Source organism: Hyaena hyaena, unplaced genomic scaffold (genome assembly GCF_003009895.1).
Source record: "Hyaena hyaena isolate Hyena2069 unplaced genomic scaffold, ASM300989v1 scaffold_953, whole genome shotgun sequence".
Taxonomy (NCBI): domain Eukaryota; kingdom Metazoa; phylum Chordata; class Mammalia; order Carnivora; family Hyaenidae; genus Hyaena; species Hyaena hyaena.
In genome coordinates, this window is record NW_024081585.1 from 173,216 (window position 1) to 188,811 (window position 15,596).

Sequence of the window (15,596 nt, forward strand, 5' to 3'; positions counted from 1 at the left end):
CGCTCAGCAGAATGCCTGGTGATGAAAGAGTGGAAAGTGCCAATTTGTAAGAGCTATTTCAAATGCTCCTTTGTTAGAAGGCCCAGTGGAGAAAGCTTCAGGCCTTTGGATGGTCATCCCGGCCCTCCTGGAGGCAGTTCATACATACAGAGTGGTGAACCCGGACCATGAGCCAGTCTACCCTGTAGATTTAGCCGGCTGGGCTGCTTCCTGCCCACTCACAATGGAAAGCAATTTTAGTAAGTGCTTAGCTTAATTAGTTTGGGCCCAGACGTGCTGTCAAGGGCTGTGCATGCACACTTGTCATCATGATCATCCACCTGTCTCTGGAAAGTCTGCTTTTCCAGAAGTCTGAGCTTAGCTCCTTGTTCAGTAACCAGATGAAATTTCCATTCAGTCACCTCTCACTCCAGCTCCCTAGGAAGCGCCCTGAAGTCAACACCTTCTTCTATTGATGTAGCAGATCAGAGGAGGGCTGTTAACCCCTCACAGTTAACCTCCTTTGGCCTCGTTTGGCCCATCATGGCTACTCTGGTCACGGACCACCTCTGCTCAGGAAGGCCCAGCATCTGCTCTGTGAGCTCGGACCAAAGTGTCCACCACAGGCTCTGGGTGGCATCCAAGACACTTAATAAATATTAACAACTATGATAGCGCAAGATGACTACGTGTGCGTCTGAGCTGGGATTCTGGCCTAACACGTTCTCTCTGCCCTGTTACTACTGAAATCAAAAATTCTTTTCAGCAATTACGCCAAAGAGTCCACAGTGGGAGGAGGGAAGGGAGATGTGTCAGAATACAATCCAATGGGCACTGGAACGTAGACTTTTGGGATATACTGCAGATTCAAAATCATGCTCCTTTTCTTCAATGGCTGTTCCAGAGAAAATAAAATAGACATAACTTCATTTTCCACAACCCACCACTGCCTGGGGCCTCCTGGCTGTCATATCATTTTAGTGATGGATGGCAATAAACAAACAAACAAACAAAACAAAAAAACACTGAGGAGGTGATGGTAACTGCTCCTGGGGACAAATGAGACTGTGTAGTGGCCACTCTATTAGAACCCACTGGTTCACCTTCTCACTACTACGCATCCACAAGAGTATCTCCAGCCTCCACTGCACCGTCACCCTTCCTATAGAAATTACAATGGCCAAGACGAGGTATTCACCCTCTGAGACCTATGGCAAACAGTGCGATGGAAGGAAAGGGTAGACAGAGTGCCTTATCCATCTACCTGCCAGCCTGGCAAAGGTGGGCAATAAAAAACTTAATAAAAATCAGGAAAAAAAAGCACGCATTCTAGTTCTTCTGTCAGGGAGTACTAATGTTGAATATGAATAAATCCCCCCCCCATTTCTTCCTCCCAGGGACTAAACCACCATCCTCCTACCAGCCAACCCTCCAAACAGGACAGATTTAAAAATCTTGCAATTTTATTTGCATATAAAGGCCGCTAGATATAGAATATCACAATAAATTTAAAAGAAACAACTGCTTTCCTAAATTTCATTAACAAGGTAACATAAAATAGAATAAAGCTTAACAGCATTTACAATGGGAAAACAGAAATGACTATTAGCGACAATATTTTGTGCTAGCGAAGATTGCATCGACACACAGTGCAAAATGGGGGGGAGGGAGAGTAAGTAAGAAGACAATTCAGGGTATTTAAATATAAAGGACACCTAAGCCTTATTTTAGTTACCTTCCATTGCATCCATGTATAAGTCTGTACACGTCTGTAACTGTACCTAGATTTAACTCAAGTTCTTTGAGACCTTGAGTTCTGAGAAAATGTGTCAGCAGCCCCTTCGGACTTGTGATGCCCTGCTACAAAGCATCCTTCTGCAGTTGCACTGTCCTTGGCAATATTAAACTCCTAACTTAGTCATAATACACAAAAAATATTTATATATATAAACCCATACTGAAAAGGAGTCTGCGCGCTCAATTTTTTTCACTGAATGAAATACCTGCTTTTGACAGATTCCATTTCCATATTTTTAAAGCTAAAATAATTTAAAAGAAAACAAACAAACAATGAGACCTCGTAGAACCACAATATGGACCTCACTAGCTAAGCCATCCTTTAAATGAGGGCTGTTTTCTTCCCCTGGCGCAGCTTTCTTTATAGTGAGAGTGTGAAGAGAAGTCTTTTCCACGCCTACTTTTGCTGAAAAGATTGCTATAATTCCAGGCCACGTCTGCAAAAAAGAAGCATTACCAAGAAAACAACAATAACAAAACACCAAAAAATAAAATACTTCAAACAATACTCTTAAACAGTTGTGCAAATCTGGGTGGTTTTTAAAACACTACCTACCTGTTTCTTTTTTCTTTTTTTTTTCTTTTTCTTCCAGCTTAAAGCATATTAAAATAAGACTTTCATCACCTTTTAAAAAGAAAGCTTGGCTGTCCTTTGGCGAATACTAACAATTTACAATGGTGTGGCCTTTGAGAAAACGGAAGTCATTTTACAAATTCACAATGCTCCTTTCATTTCGAATGGACGCCCCATTTAAAAAAAAATAAAGCACAACCTCTAGAGTCATTTGTGTTCCAGTAATTTACAAAAAGAACTCACAGGATTTGGAAATAAACAAGTAAGAGAATGTAAGTTTATAATTAGAAAAATGGCAGTTTATAAACCTTCCCTCACATTCCAATCGGGCTTTTTAGAGCTTCAGGAACCCTGTGGGTTTGGAAGGTCAAATATAATTGGAGGGTTGGTCGGTTGAAAGCTGACTGTACACGTTGAGGCATTGATGTACGTTGTATAACCGTCGGTCATGATGCCGTAACCTGTGGAGACAGAGTGTCATGCTTACTGTAATATATACAAATGACAGTGACTCAGTGGTGAGCTGTCAGGCAAGGAAAACTGAAAAATCTTTGCCAGTGGGCACTGAGATGAGATTCAATGAAGCCTCCCCAGATGATAACAGCTTTCAGAAGCTGCCTTCCAATTACATCCTGTTTTCTTTAAAGGGAGAATCCTCTACTTCAAAGAAAAATGATTCTCTTTTCCTTATTTAAGCACTAAATTTGTCAGGGAAAGACTGTGATTTCTTTACTAGTGAGAATAAAGAAAAAATATTTTTTCCCTCTTTTTAAAATATGATTTTCATTTCAAAGCCCTGCATTAATTATTGAGTTCTAGGGAACTGAATGAGTAACATAAGAGATTCCTCAGGGCGCACACATCCAAATCCCAAATGGGCTTTGGGACAGGTGGGGTGGGGGGGAGGGGGAGAGCACTGTGCTGGGATCCAGGAGGGTGGATACTCAGCTTCCTTATCTAGGAGATAAGTGATCTTAGCTCACCCACATTGTGTGGCTTTGGTTCCACTTCATTCAAAAAAGTCAAGCAATCAAACACCCAAGTGATCTGCAGAGATGTAAGTTGCATAAGACACTGCTTCCTAAGCTCCCCTGGGGACTGGATCAAGCCAAAACACTTTCCACATGCAGTATATAAGTCTCTTGCAAACTACTGATAGAAAGCCAAGAAATTTTTTCTGGGTCTTTGGTACGTATGCCCCTTTTATATTTTTCTTAAATGTTCATTTATTTATTTATTTATTTAGAGAGAGTGGAAGAAGGGAAGACAGAGAGGGGAAAGAGAGAAGCTGAAGCAGGCTCACACCGTCAGTACAGAGCCCAATGTGGGGCTTGAACTCATAAACCTTGAGATAATGACCCGACCTGAAATCAAGAGTCAGACGCTTAAATGACTGTGCCACCCAGGGCTCCCTTCCAGTTTTATAATTTTTAATTCGTTGAAATTTTTAGCAAGTTTACAAGTTTGCACATATCCCTGGATACTTTACATCTGCCTTAGAGCCTCTGCAATTAAGTTTGTAATTCTATGTTTGTATCAGGCTTTTATGGCATAGAAAAATATGTCTGTGAAAAAGTTAAATTACCAAGACTTACAGAAATAACTGAGGTTTTTCTTTTTTCTTTCCATTTGCTAAAATTTCTCCAAGTAAGCCTGTGGAGAGCTTAATGAGGGTCAATGGAAAAATCTCTTAAGAAAAGAAAAGAGGCATTTAAAATGTGCACTGTTTAGTTCTGGGGTCATAAAGTCTTGTTATCTCTCTCCATCAAGAGGTTGGTATTTGCCCTCTCTCTGCCCTCTTCAGCTGTCTTAAGTGAATAAAAGTGAGACAAGTTTATTTGAATATGATCTCCTCCCTTTTAAGCAAGTTTATTATTTTGGGGCTTCAGTGGAATTCCCCAATTGTCTGGCTAGTTTAAAGTTAATTAGTGATTAAAAAAACCAGATGAAATGCAAACTCATAGGCATGCTGTAGGAATTTAAGCCTGATAACTGTCCCCCAGAAATGCTGTGTAGACACGAGCTCCCATCCGTTCTCCACCCGTCAATCCTGTATCATGCCTCAGAGAGGTGCCCTCCTTTTCAGAGACTACGGCTCCAAGTCAGGGCAGGATGATGTCCACTCCTATGAAGCTGCACCCCTGTATTTTATGCACGCAGCTGGTGCCTGCACTTGGGGCAAGCTGAATTTTCTCTGGCGTTAGGAGGATGATTTTCAATACGTATGCCTCTAATTCCATCACCTAACCTGGAAGCCAATGGATTTGTGGGCTTTGAAAAGCAAACTTGGTTTTCTTACTTCATCAGACACGTAGGCCTAAACAACTCATCTGCAGATTCATAAAGAACTCCAGAGTGCAAGCTGTAAGCAGGACTTGGAGAAAATATGGCAGCTGCCTACCTAAACGCACCACTGCACACAAACCCATGAAACTGGGAGAGACCAGTGGGGCAAGAAAAATCTAATGCCTGCTGAAAGACAGCTTTGTGTCTGTCTAAAGACCCTAGTTTAAAAAAGGAAGGACAGACAAAATCTAGAGTTTCCTGAGAGTCTTTTAGGTTCTGTGAACCTTGAAAGGCAGAAAGAGGCAACTGGACCAGTTCCCATTTAGGGGAGATTTAATTATTCCGTTTAGCCTCAGCCTGACCTAATAGAGCTGATGATTTCTGAGAAGTCTGAAATGGTTTTCGGAGGTTCATAAGGAAATGACTACCTGCAAATCTGCAGGTTCCTGCCATTTCTGTTCTATAAGTTTCACTGAGTGTCCAAAGTTATTTTTCAGAGAACGTCTTGTCTTCCTGGGTCTTGCATGTATTCCATATGAAACACAATATTTATAGGTAGAAAGAGGCCATGGAAGTTGTTTAGTCTAATATCCAGGCCATTTCTTCTAAATGTCTTAAAGAAAGTCCTTTTTTACCTCAGGGATGTTCTATAGTGGTCGATAGCAAACATTCCTCATCAGAGCCCTGAGATTCCAGAAGTTGCCTTGGGGGGTAGGGGCGGGTGCTGGGTTTTCCATAAGGTGAACCAGACCTAGTTCTTTCTCTCCACTCTGCTTAAAAGAGAGAAGCTCCATATAAAATATTTATCAGCTTTACATGCCGGTGTTTCTCCTACCAATTGATCTTACAAAAAGCTTCTGACACTGGTAAAAAGAGTTTGACAACACTGCTCCAGGCATTTCTAGTGTACCCAAGGTCCCCATTCTGGAATGAGATCATGAATAATGATACAACACCTGTGAATGACTTTTTGCTGGTCTTACCTTCATGAATTCCACCAAATACATGGAGCTTGGGCCGGACTCGCCTCTGGACTGTGTTTAAAAGTTCCACACAGCCGACTCTTTGAAGCTCCTTTGGAACCCAGTCTCGAAAACCTAAGGGCAAAATGCAATCAATACTCTTAATTTTCCTTCTTCAGGTAAAGTTTCATTTAGACTTTCAGGAAGCCATAACTCACAGAAGGTTTATTACATTATCTGTAATCCTAGCCTCTCCATTAAAGCTCACAATGGCTTTTAAGGAACTTTTCACTTGTCACTTTGTCTTCTTTAGGTTCTTGAAATTTTTTTTTGGTTTCCATTTTTTTCTTCCTGTTAATTAACATTTTTTTTCCCTTTCTTTAAGGGATTTGATTTATGCAGCCCCGGTTTCAAATCTTCATGGGCCTAATGACATTTATTCCCGGCAGTCCCGTAATATCTCTTTCTTTCTCAATTCAGTTACTTTTCTCTTTTTTTTAATTACGTCTTTTTTAAAGCAGTTTACCTCTAAGATGGCTCAAAAAAGACAGGCTAGTAGGGGCTGTCTGTGAACTGGCCACAAGATACCTTGTTCTCCTTAGGTACATCAATTCTTAACCCTTGGTGGTTCTTGATGACCAAAGCTTGGAAATGGCAAGTTCCTCCTCCAGTCTCCTCTCTAAAAATAGGCAGCAATGTGACCATGTGGTGGCATCCAGTAAGCTTGGGCTAACTGACTACCTTTAATGCAAAAGCCACTTATGTCTATGCTTAATGTGGAAAATCCATAAAAACTGGTATCAATTATAGCAAAAGTCAGGTATCCGGATAATTATATTCAAAAAGACCCCATTAGCCTCAGCAGGATGGGTGTAAAGAAGGTGGGTGGGAACTAACGGCTAAATCGTAATCAGTGGGAATCCATACCATAGTTCTGTCAGGTGATTTCTACTATTTAGAAATGATCGGGCAGAAATGGACAGATAAGCTTATTCCACTTTGTTGGGAACTGTAGAAATGAAGACAGAGCATCTCTGTAAAGAGCTGTTAACTAGAGTGTGGGGAGTAGCTGGAGAATCTGGAAAGAATATCAGATGAAAACGGGGGCCCTATAAAATTCAACCAGAGGTTTCAAAACCATGTTCATTAGAGGGAAAAAAACCTTAATCCACAGTGATTGGCATATTCCATCATGGATGCATTTTCCTTGAAGGGAGAAACTATCTCATTTCATATACAATCAACCTGAGAAGGCATCCTACTTATACCATGATAGCAAAGTCCCACGGTGAGATGGCTTCTCAACAGGAAAGAATTCAAGGCCCATCTCCATCCCCCATCCCAATCCAGCATTTTCACAAGAATCCAAATAATGTACTTTGATTAAGGTTCAACTTTACCTTATGAAAACCTCACCTGACTTTTTATTTTGGAACTCCTTGATGTAGAACTTACTTTGCTACATGCACAGCCACTCTCTGGATTACTCCATGTTTACTACAAGTAATGTAGTATTCAAAGTTTCTGGGGTGTCTGAATTCTGTGGAGGCTAGAATGCAGACTTAGGGCTACCCCTGCTTGCTTCTGTACCAACATTGATGGCTTGATGAGCCTGTGAATCAACTGTTCTGTTTAAAGTTATATTCCAAATAACACTTCAGTCACGTAAAGGTTTCTGTGCTGAGGATATCCAAGTCCTGTTTACAATAAACAGCCTGAGGGGAATCATGTCTGCACCCAAGGAGGCTGCTCAAAGAAAGGATTGAGTTGGCTGGGATGCTATCTCTGTAGGGTCTCAATGGGTAACTCATGGCTGTTTAGAGTATTTAGCTAGCAATTCAGGATTTAGTTTCTAATGGCTGCAAAATAGGGAGATTAATTAATTATGATGATAAATGTTGTTGGAAGTATAATCTTTTAAAACATGGGGTGGGATGGGATTGACGAGGGGAAAAAAGGGATGAGGATGGCGACTCTGAAATATTGAAAACGTCACGAGGGGCGCCTGGGTGGCTTAGTCGGTGAAGTGTCTGACTTTTGCTTAGGTCATGATCTCGCGGTTCGTGGGTTTGAGCCCCGCGTCGGGCTCTGTGCTGACTGCCAGCTTGGAGCCTGGAGCCTATTTCAGAGTCTGTGTCTCCCTCTCTCTCTAACCCTCCCCTGTTCACGCTGTCTCTCTCTCTCTCTCTCCTAGAAATAAATAAAAATATAAAACAAAACAAAACAAAACAAAACAAAACAAAAAAAGTCAGGAACTGCTAGACCTTGTCCAAATCGGGACAGTATCCCTGTCTACAACACAACTGGCTCTCCTTCTCTTGATTCTCTGTATCATTAAAATGTGTCACCATGACTCTGGCCTTGGCCCTCCCTTCTGTTATCTAAGTGAAAGAGAGAGCACCTCCTTTGGAAGGGATGGAAAACAGCCCTAAGAGGGTTGGAGGAAACAATATCTACAAAGACTAAATTCACAGTAGGGGATGTGTGTTAGATTTTTTTATTTTTCAGGTTGGCAGAGGAGGGAAGTCATATGGGCCACAACCCCAAACCACAGGGAAATACTGTGAAAATAATTTATTTTGTAGTATGTGCTTTCTTCCTTTCTCCAAACCAAACTTTGTTAGCATTATGCTTTTGAACATTTATTAAGTGTCTAGATTTCATGTTTTTTATCACAATCAAAAAAAAAAAAGGAAGAAAGAAAACTCTCCGGGGCGCCTGGGTGGCTCAGTCGGTTAAGCGTCTGACTTCGGCTCAGGTCACGATCTCACGGTTCGTGGGTTTGAGCCCCGTGTTGGGCTCTGTGCTGACAGCTAGCTCAGAGCCTGGAGCCTGCTTCAGATTCTGTTTCTCCCTCTTTCTCTGATCCTCCCCTGCTCACGCTGTCTGTCTGTCTTTCCCTCTCAGAAATAAATAAAAACATTAAAAAACTTAAAAAAAAAAACACTCTCCTACTGAAAGTGGAGCATCTGAATTTCCAGAGTACACTTTTGTTGGACAGGAAGGGTCTTGGCATAATAGATACCAGACAGATGGGGATCAAGGTGATAGTCCTGTTTGAAAATGTTCTGTGTCTAAGACAAGGAGATAACAAGTTCATGAATAATTAAAAGAGAATTATAGAAGTCACAAAATAATCTTCTGGCCCATAATCTGCGTAACTAAAAGTAACTTTGAAGCACACCGGCAATCTAAGCCTGGGTGTCGGTTCAAGGATTCTGTAGGATGAGTATCTTTAAGTAACTTTCAATGTAGGTCCTTACTTAACACCTTAGCTTTTTTGTTAAAAAGAAAAAAGGATTCTTTGCTCATACAATCAGCTCAAATGTTTAACTTTAAAGATTTCCCAGGTCTCACTATTACACGGGAAAGGAAAATAATCTACTTTAAACAAAAGTTTCCATCACTTCATTGCCATTCAAAAGCCCTACGATTGGGATGTCTGTGCCTTCCCTCCAATTCTCCACTTCCTTTACTCCAAAGTGAATACAGTTCTTAAAATAAATGATCGAGCTCCAAAGACTGTGGTGCTCCATACTGATTTGATTTTCCCTGACTCAACTAAATTAAAAAAAAAATTTAATTTCAAAAACACCTGTAAGCCTAGCAGAACTGCTGAGTTTAATTATCATATTGGTTTCTTTAAAGACATGGGCTTTTCTTTTTGTATTCACTTTTTTATTTTCTGAAGGAAAATGATTATATCCCTGAAGCATTGTTTATTGTGCTTGGGGAAAAAGACATCTATTATGACAAAAAGACAACCTTTGCTTCACTTACCTAAAGGAGGTCCGTGTGTCATGAGTATGTCGATGCCCTCAGGGATGAGGTTCCACTTGTCCAGCAGAGACTGACCTCTGGGCAGGTTAAAGCCCCATCCATTAAACCACGGGGTCCTTTGGGGGAGATAATGCACATGGTAATAGGCCAGCAGAGCCACGTTTCTGCTCTACAATATTTCTCTCTCGCACATTCCCCCATGGTTTGCATTGCTCTCTTTTCTCTTTTTGATGACTGGCCCTGGCAGCAGGATGCTTTTCTGTTGACTGCTTCAAAACCAAGGCATTTGAAAGCAAGTGTGGTGCCTGAGAATTGTTCAACCAGAAAGGGGCACAAGAGTCTTTACAGTGGAGACTTTTCCCAGCCGACCTCTATCAAAATCGTAACAATGCTTTGTCCTCTCCCCCAAATCTCCATGCTTCCTAAGATGCCGAGCTTGGATCCAAAGCATATCTACCTCTCCTGTAAGAAATTCCATCAGTACCCTTTCCTCCCCATCACTGTGAAACTGCTTCGCTGGAAGGATTCTGACGAAAGTCCTTGGAGAAGAGCTCACAAGGCAGAGCATGTACTTCTATACATGAAGATGGTTTGAAATCCTGCACTGAGAAAGCCAAAAACATTCCAGGCTCTGACTGGTGAGAGGAGATCCAGGGAACCAGGAGCAAATGTGGCCTTTTCCTCCTGTCCTCAAAAGGAAGATTTGAGGTTCATACTGGAATCCACTCTCCTGACAGGGAAGGTAAGAAGTCCACCCTCTCAGGAATGAATTTCTGAGGCTGATTCTTCATGCAGAAATGAATGGGAGTTATGTCCTCAATCAGAGCACCTCTAACTGGAGCTGAACATGCCTCTGCCATTTATAATAAAAGAATAACCAATTTTTCTCTGCAAATACCACTGGCTAAATCACACCAGAACAAAGCAGTTCCTAGTACTGTCCTAACTCCTAAACATTTAGATAGATATAACTTTTATTTTTTTGAAACTGACTCCCATTCTGCAGGAAAACTCCTACTTGCTAGCACATACATGTAAAAGACAAGTTGGTCAATTTTCTGGCTAAGCTCGACTTTCCTCTTCAACTTAAGCTGCCCCTTCCATGCCTACTGAGGTGATCCTGTGTCCAAGGTAACCTGGTCAGTCACAGTGAATCAAATGAGGTGCTCTCTTACTTAAAGCCGCTCATGTGCCAGACTAGCAGATTCTCTCAAGACTTGGAACTCAGAAACACTAATCCAGCATTCATTTGGTGGTGGGCATGTACAGGCAAGGACAGAGTGAAGGGAGGGCAACCGAAAACCATGTGAAAATCCGCCTTACAAGGGAGAACCTCAGTTCTCACTAAGATGCTTGAAAGAAAGTTCCAGAGGTAAGAGATTGTGTGACCCCAGTTAGAAAAAGAGAAACCAAGAAAGTATCTGGCTTGGTTCTTATAACTATTTTCCAAGTTCCTAAGCCATCTTCAGGGATTTACTTATAGTAACAATAATACCTTTTAAAGCTATTAATTATTGAGGGCTTACTCTCTGTCAAGGCACTATTCTAAACGCTTTACTGCATTAACACACTTAAATTTCACAACAAACTCAGGAGGTAGCTACTATAACTAAATCTATTTTACAGATGAGGAACCTGAGGCACAGAGAGGACAAGTAAACACAACCAGTAAAGTGGCTATGAATCCAAACAATCTGTTTCCAAAACCCATACTCTTAACCACCACACAATTCCTCCTCTTCCATAGACTTGAACTAACTTCCTACTTGCCCTGGGTGAACCTCTTCTATACTCTTTAAGTTTGGTGTCTTGTTACCTGAAGCCAAATGAGCTCTGAACATAGAATCAAGTACTTGGTTGTAAAATCCAGCAATGAGATGGTGGAGTGGACACCAGTGGTTTTTGCCTGCCCAGCTCTTTCACCTTTCTTTTGGTAATAGTGTCTGAATTATTTTGGAGACCCTCTCCCTCTGCCACTTAGTTCATGTGCTCTGCTAAGGCCAACTCATCCCTGTTACAAGATCTCCCTGACCAGTGACTAGTCTAGGGATGCACATATGACCCAAGCTGGGAGTGATCCTCAGGCTTTTGCTGGTACTCCCTAAAAAGAGGTCATGGGATCCTCTCCAGGATCCTGGGTCTTGAGAACCGTATAGGCTTGGAATTGCCTGGGAGCTTTGTCTTAGCCACCATGCAGACAGCCTGCGTTTGAGAATCAAATCAAATCACACACAGACACACACACACACACACACACACACACGCCAAGCAAAGAAACAAGAGTACCCTGATGAACTTGTGGGACATATGGATCCAGCTGTGCCTGAAGCCATCCTATTTTTTCCTTTCAAGTATATAAGCTAATAAAATATTTTCCTTTTTATTAACTTGAGTTATGTTCAGTTTCTGCAACCGAAAGAGTCCTCATTTGAAAAATTATTGTATTTATTGTAAAAATGACCTATGTACTTATTGCAGGCAACACTGTCTGCTCCTATCCTCACACTGACCCCAAAGATGTCCATGTCCTGATCCCTGGAACCTGTGAATATATTACTTTGCATGGAAAAGGGGAATTAAGGATGCTGATGGAGTTCAGGAGGTAATCAGCTGACCTTAAAATAGGAAGATGAGCCTGGATTATCTAGGGGGGCCTGATATAATCACATGGGTTGCCAAAAGCAGAGAAGGGAGGCTGAAGAGAAGAACTGAGTGATGTAACCTAAGAAGGACTCAACCTGCTGTTGCTGGCTTTGGATATGAAGGAGGAACAACACAAGCCAGGGGATGTGGGCAGCCTCCGGAAACTGGACAAGGTAAAGAGAGAAAAAGAATTCTCCCACAGAACTCCTGGAAAAGACACTGTCCTGCTGACATCTGGATTTTAGCCTAGTGAAACCCATGTCAGACTTCTGACCAACAGGTGCTGTTGTAAGTCACTAAACTTGCCATAATTTGTTACAGCAGCAAATAGGAAATTAATATAGTACCTAAAATATCTGAGCTGGCTATAAACATCAGGACCTGTAACTGGCACTGAGCCTCACCTAGAGCACAGCACCTGTTCAATCAACACAGCCCTGAACCAGTCTATTAAGCATCTGAACCTTAATTTTGTCTTCGATCATGATCTCATGGTTTGTGGGTTTGAGCCTGGCATCGGGCTCTGAGCTGACAATGCAGAGCCTGTTTGGGAGTCTCTCTTCCTCTCTCTCTGCTCCTCCCCTGCTCTCTCTCTCTCTCTCTCAAAATAAATAAATAAATAAATAAGCTTAAAAATAAATCAACACAGCCCTTTACAGCCTCACTGCCTTATAGCTCAGCTAGATGCTATGCTTTTGGTTTCTTTGGAGGATTAGGAAGTGCTGGCTTTCTTATCCCAGGCTGCTGGGGAGGCACCAGGCCTGAGGGAAGTGGCACGTGGACCCTTTCAGGGCTCAACTGCTCAATCCTGCTTACATTTGTCTTCTGGACCTCCTGTCTTCAGGTTCTTAAGCATTTTCATCAGAGGCTGAAATAGAGCTGAAATGCCCATTCTTTCCCTTCATTTTACAATGACCCTTTCCCAAGATTTGTCTTTAAAAAAAAAAAAGGCAACTTCAGAACCCAGTGAAAACGCAGTGAGCATTTTGGCATGAGGGAGAGAAAAATAAACAAAAACATCTGTTTTCCTAGATTTTGAAAACAAGCTTCTGGGCCTATGGTTCCTGTCTGAATGGCAAATGAAGAAGGCTTGAAAAAGTCCCAAGCACACCCAAGTAGTTGGTACAAGGAGGGGCTCTGATTTCGCTGCCAGAGTCTGTCTGAGGGCAGCCAGCCTCTGGACCCCCAGGTCATCTCAAGGGCTTCCAGCGTCAGAGGAACAAGACTTTATTTTTCAGTGTCTCTAAGTTTCTGTCACAGAGTCTTCTTGGGAAACCTATAGCCCTGTTCCCCCCAGGAAGTGCTCCATTTTATAAGTGCTTTGCAAAAGAGTGAGACAAGCCCATAGTCTATAAATACCCCAAATTTCATGTTAATATACATTTTAATGTTAAGCTTGTGACAAAATCCAGAAGTTTCCAAGTTAAGGCTAAACTTTAAAAAATAGCTGGCATTTATTTTGACTCAGACCTGTATGTACGTGTATTAGACTCTGAGACAGAACTTAAATTATAAGAAAAGGAACATTTACCAAGTCTCTGACATGCTTTACATGGAGGTTTTACATAGACTGTAATATTAATTCCTCATAACAATCCTTGAATTATTATTAACAGTCCTTGAGTACTGCCAGCTCTATTTTTAGACAAAAAGGCTGAAGATCAGTGATATCAAGTAACTTGTTAATAGTCCCAGGATTGGGAAGTGGTGGAATGCAGATTCAAACCCGGATCTGCAGGCTCCAAATCCTCTGTTTTTCCCTTGCATGGCGCTAAACTAAAACCTCCCAGCCCAATTTTGGTTTTGGCTCTGACACTTGTAAAGTTAAAACAGGGCTGCTCCATTCAGTCTCTTAGGGTGAGCACTGTACAACTTCAGCCAGTGCCATGATATTGTGTGATTGAAGTGGCTCTTAGTAAAAATGCAGTGTGACTTCAAAGATGTTATTATGGCTTTTCTGGGATGTTTTCTGTTCCTTTAGATCCTCCTGATAAGGCCTTTTCCACATGACAGTGGCCAGGCAATGGGAAAAAGCAGCCCAGTGATGGGTTCCAGAATTATCCCAGAAAGGCGAAACAAATGGGGCATATACAGAAGAGACCTGTGTGCTAATTCTCATTCTGGAATGAATTTACAAACTCGAGTGACCCTGTGGTAAGAGAAAGCCCCTCATTGGGCTCCTTTCCTCATCTGAAAAATGAATGAGTGCATGGATTTGATTACTGGATTTCAGGATTGCTTGTAGGTTGCAGAAATCTTATGCAGAAGCCCCACACCCAAAGCAGGTACATGCAGGGGTGGTCTTGCTGAAGGGCAGGGAAGAAGGGGCTCTGAACTTGCTTACTCACTCAGTTGGCTCCTCCTTTCTGACCTACACTTCTGAGCAAAGCTGGTAAAATGGTAAAATCCAGCATTTGATGGTCCTTCTATGATCAAGAAATCCTAACATTCCATAAATCTGTGCAGACTATCAATGCTTTAAGTAAATGCTATGAATTGCTCTCAATGAATTACCTAAATTGCCTGTAAGGGATCGAGTCCAGTGTGGAAGAAGTAACGGCACAGAGCAGAGACCAAATGTGTCAGCATCGATGAATAATGCTTTATCCAGTTGAGTTTCAACCTGAAACACGAAACCCCAGCAGTGAGCCCATCAGGGGTTCACTGGAAAATATGTGCACAGTCGACCTCCCGAGCCCCACAATGGGTTTTGTTCTGTAGCCATGGGGGGTGAGGGGGGAAAGGAGGAGGGAGGAATCCAGGGGAACAATGTCTATTGCCTCAGCCAAGGACTTAATAATTAGCTGTGACTAACAAATACCACATGGGAACCAACTTGTAAGAAAATGTCCCACAAAGCGCCCTATTGCCAGTGGGCCAATCAGAACCCGTAACCCATCCCCTTATAGAGAGGGATTAGAAAACTCTGGAAGGAAGGGGAGCACTACAGCTGCCTGAAGCCATTGGACCAAAGATGTAGATGGATGGAAGCTGTGGGTGCTTTCAGGGCTCCCTCCCTCTTGCTCTCACAATTAAGGCCACTTGGCTTCTCCGGGCTGAAAGTCCAGGGGCAGGCGCTAAGGGAGTTAACATAGGCAGAATTTGTTCCAAACAATGTCAACACAAAACAGGTTTTCTATATGGAAGCAGGTTGAGATGAAATCGCTACAACGGTCATCTGTGTTTGCAGTACACGGAGTTGTGGTGTGGGCAGAAGGGAGCTGCTGTACCATAAATCTGATGTTGGGACAGGTGAATGGCTGTTTACTCCCCTACCAACGTCAGTGGGGGCTGGGCATGCCCCAGGAAAGCAGGATTTGTTAAAGAAAAGTTGGCATTTGTTCTGCTCAGATGGGCTACTCAGGTTCACAGCCCTGGTACCTGCTGGTCAATGTCTCCAAATTCCCCCAGGTGCAGACAGTCTCAGGCAGGCTGCATGAAAAAGACTCGGGATTGTGATTAACCATCTCTTAGGTGCCTCCTGCAAAGATTAAGGCTTGGAAGCCCGGTGGCCTCCGCTGGGACTCTGCCTAGAAGGTGTGAAGGGGAACGTGCAAGGGTTCACAGCTTGGGTA

General features: G+C 42.3%; 1 protein-coding gene across 3 annotated transcripts in view; it reads right to left on the reverse strand.

Moving 5' to 3' along the window:
* Positions 1 to 1,420: 1,420 nt before the first annotated feature.
* Positions 1,421 to 15,596, reverse strand: part of MPPED2 (metallophosphoesterase domain containing 2) — a 170,764-nt gene continuing 156,588 nt past the window's right edge. For all 3 annotated transcript variants that reach the window (XM_039221149.1, XM_039221150.1, XM_039221151.1), the window contains 3 exons: positions 9,379 to 9,494; positions 5,620 to 5,733; positions 1,421 to 2,811 (listed from right to left, as the gene is read on the reverse strand). In XM_039221149.1, the coding sequence (XP_039077080.1) occupies positions 2,693 to 2,811; positions 5,620 to 5,733; positions 9,379 to 9,494 (349 nt within the window). In that variant the 3' untranslated portion in view covers positions 1,421 to 2,692. The remainder of the gene's footprint in view (positions 2,812 to 5,619; positions 5,734 to 9,378; positions 9,495 to 15,596) is intronic.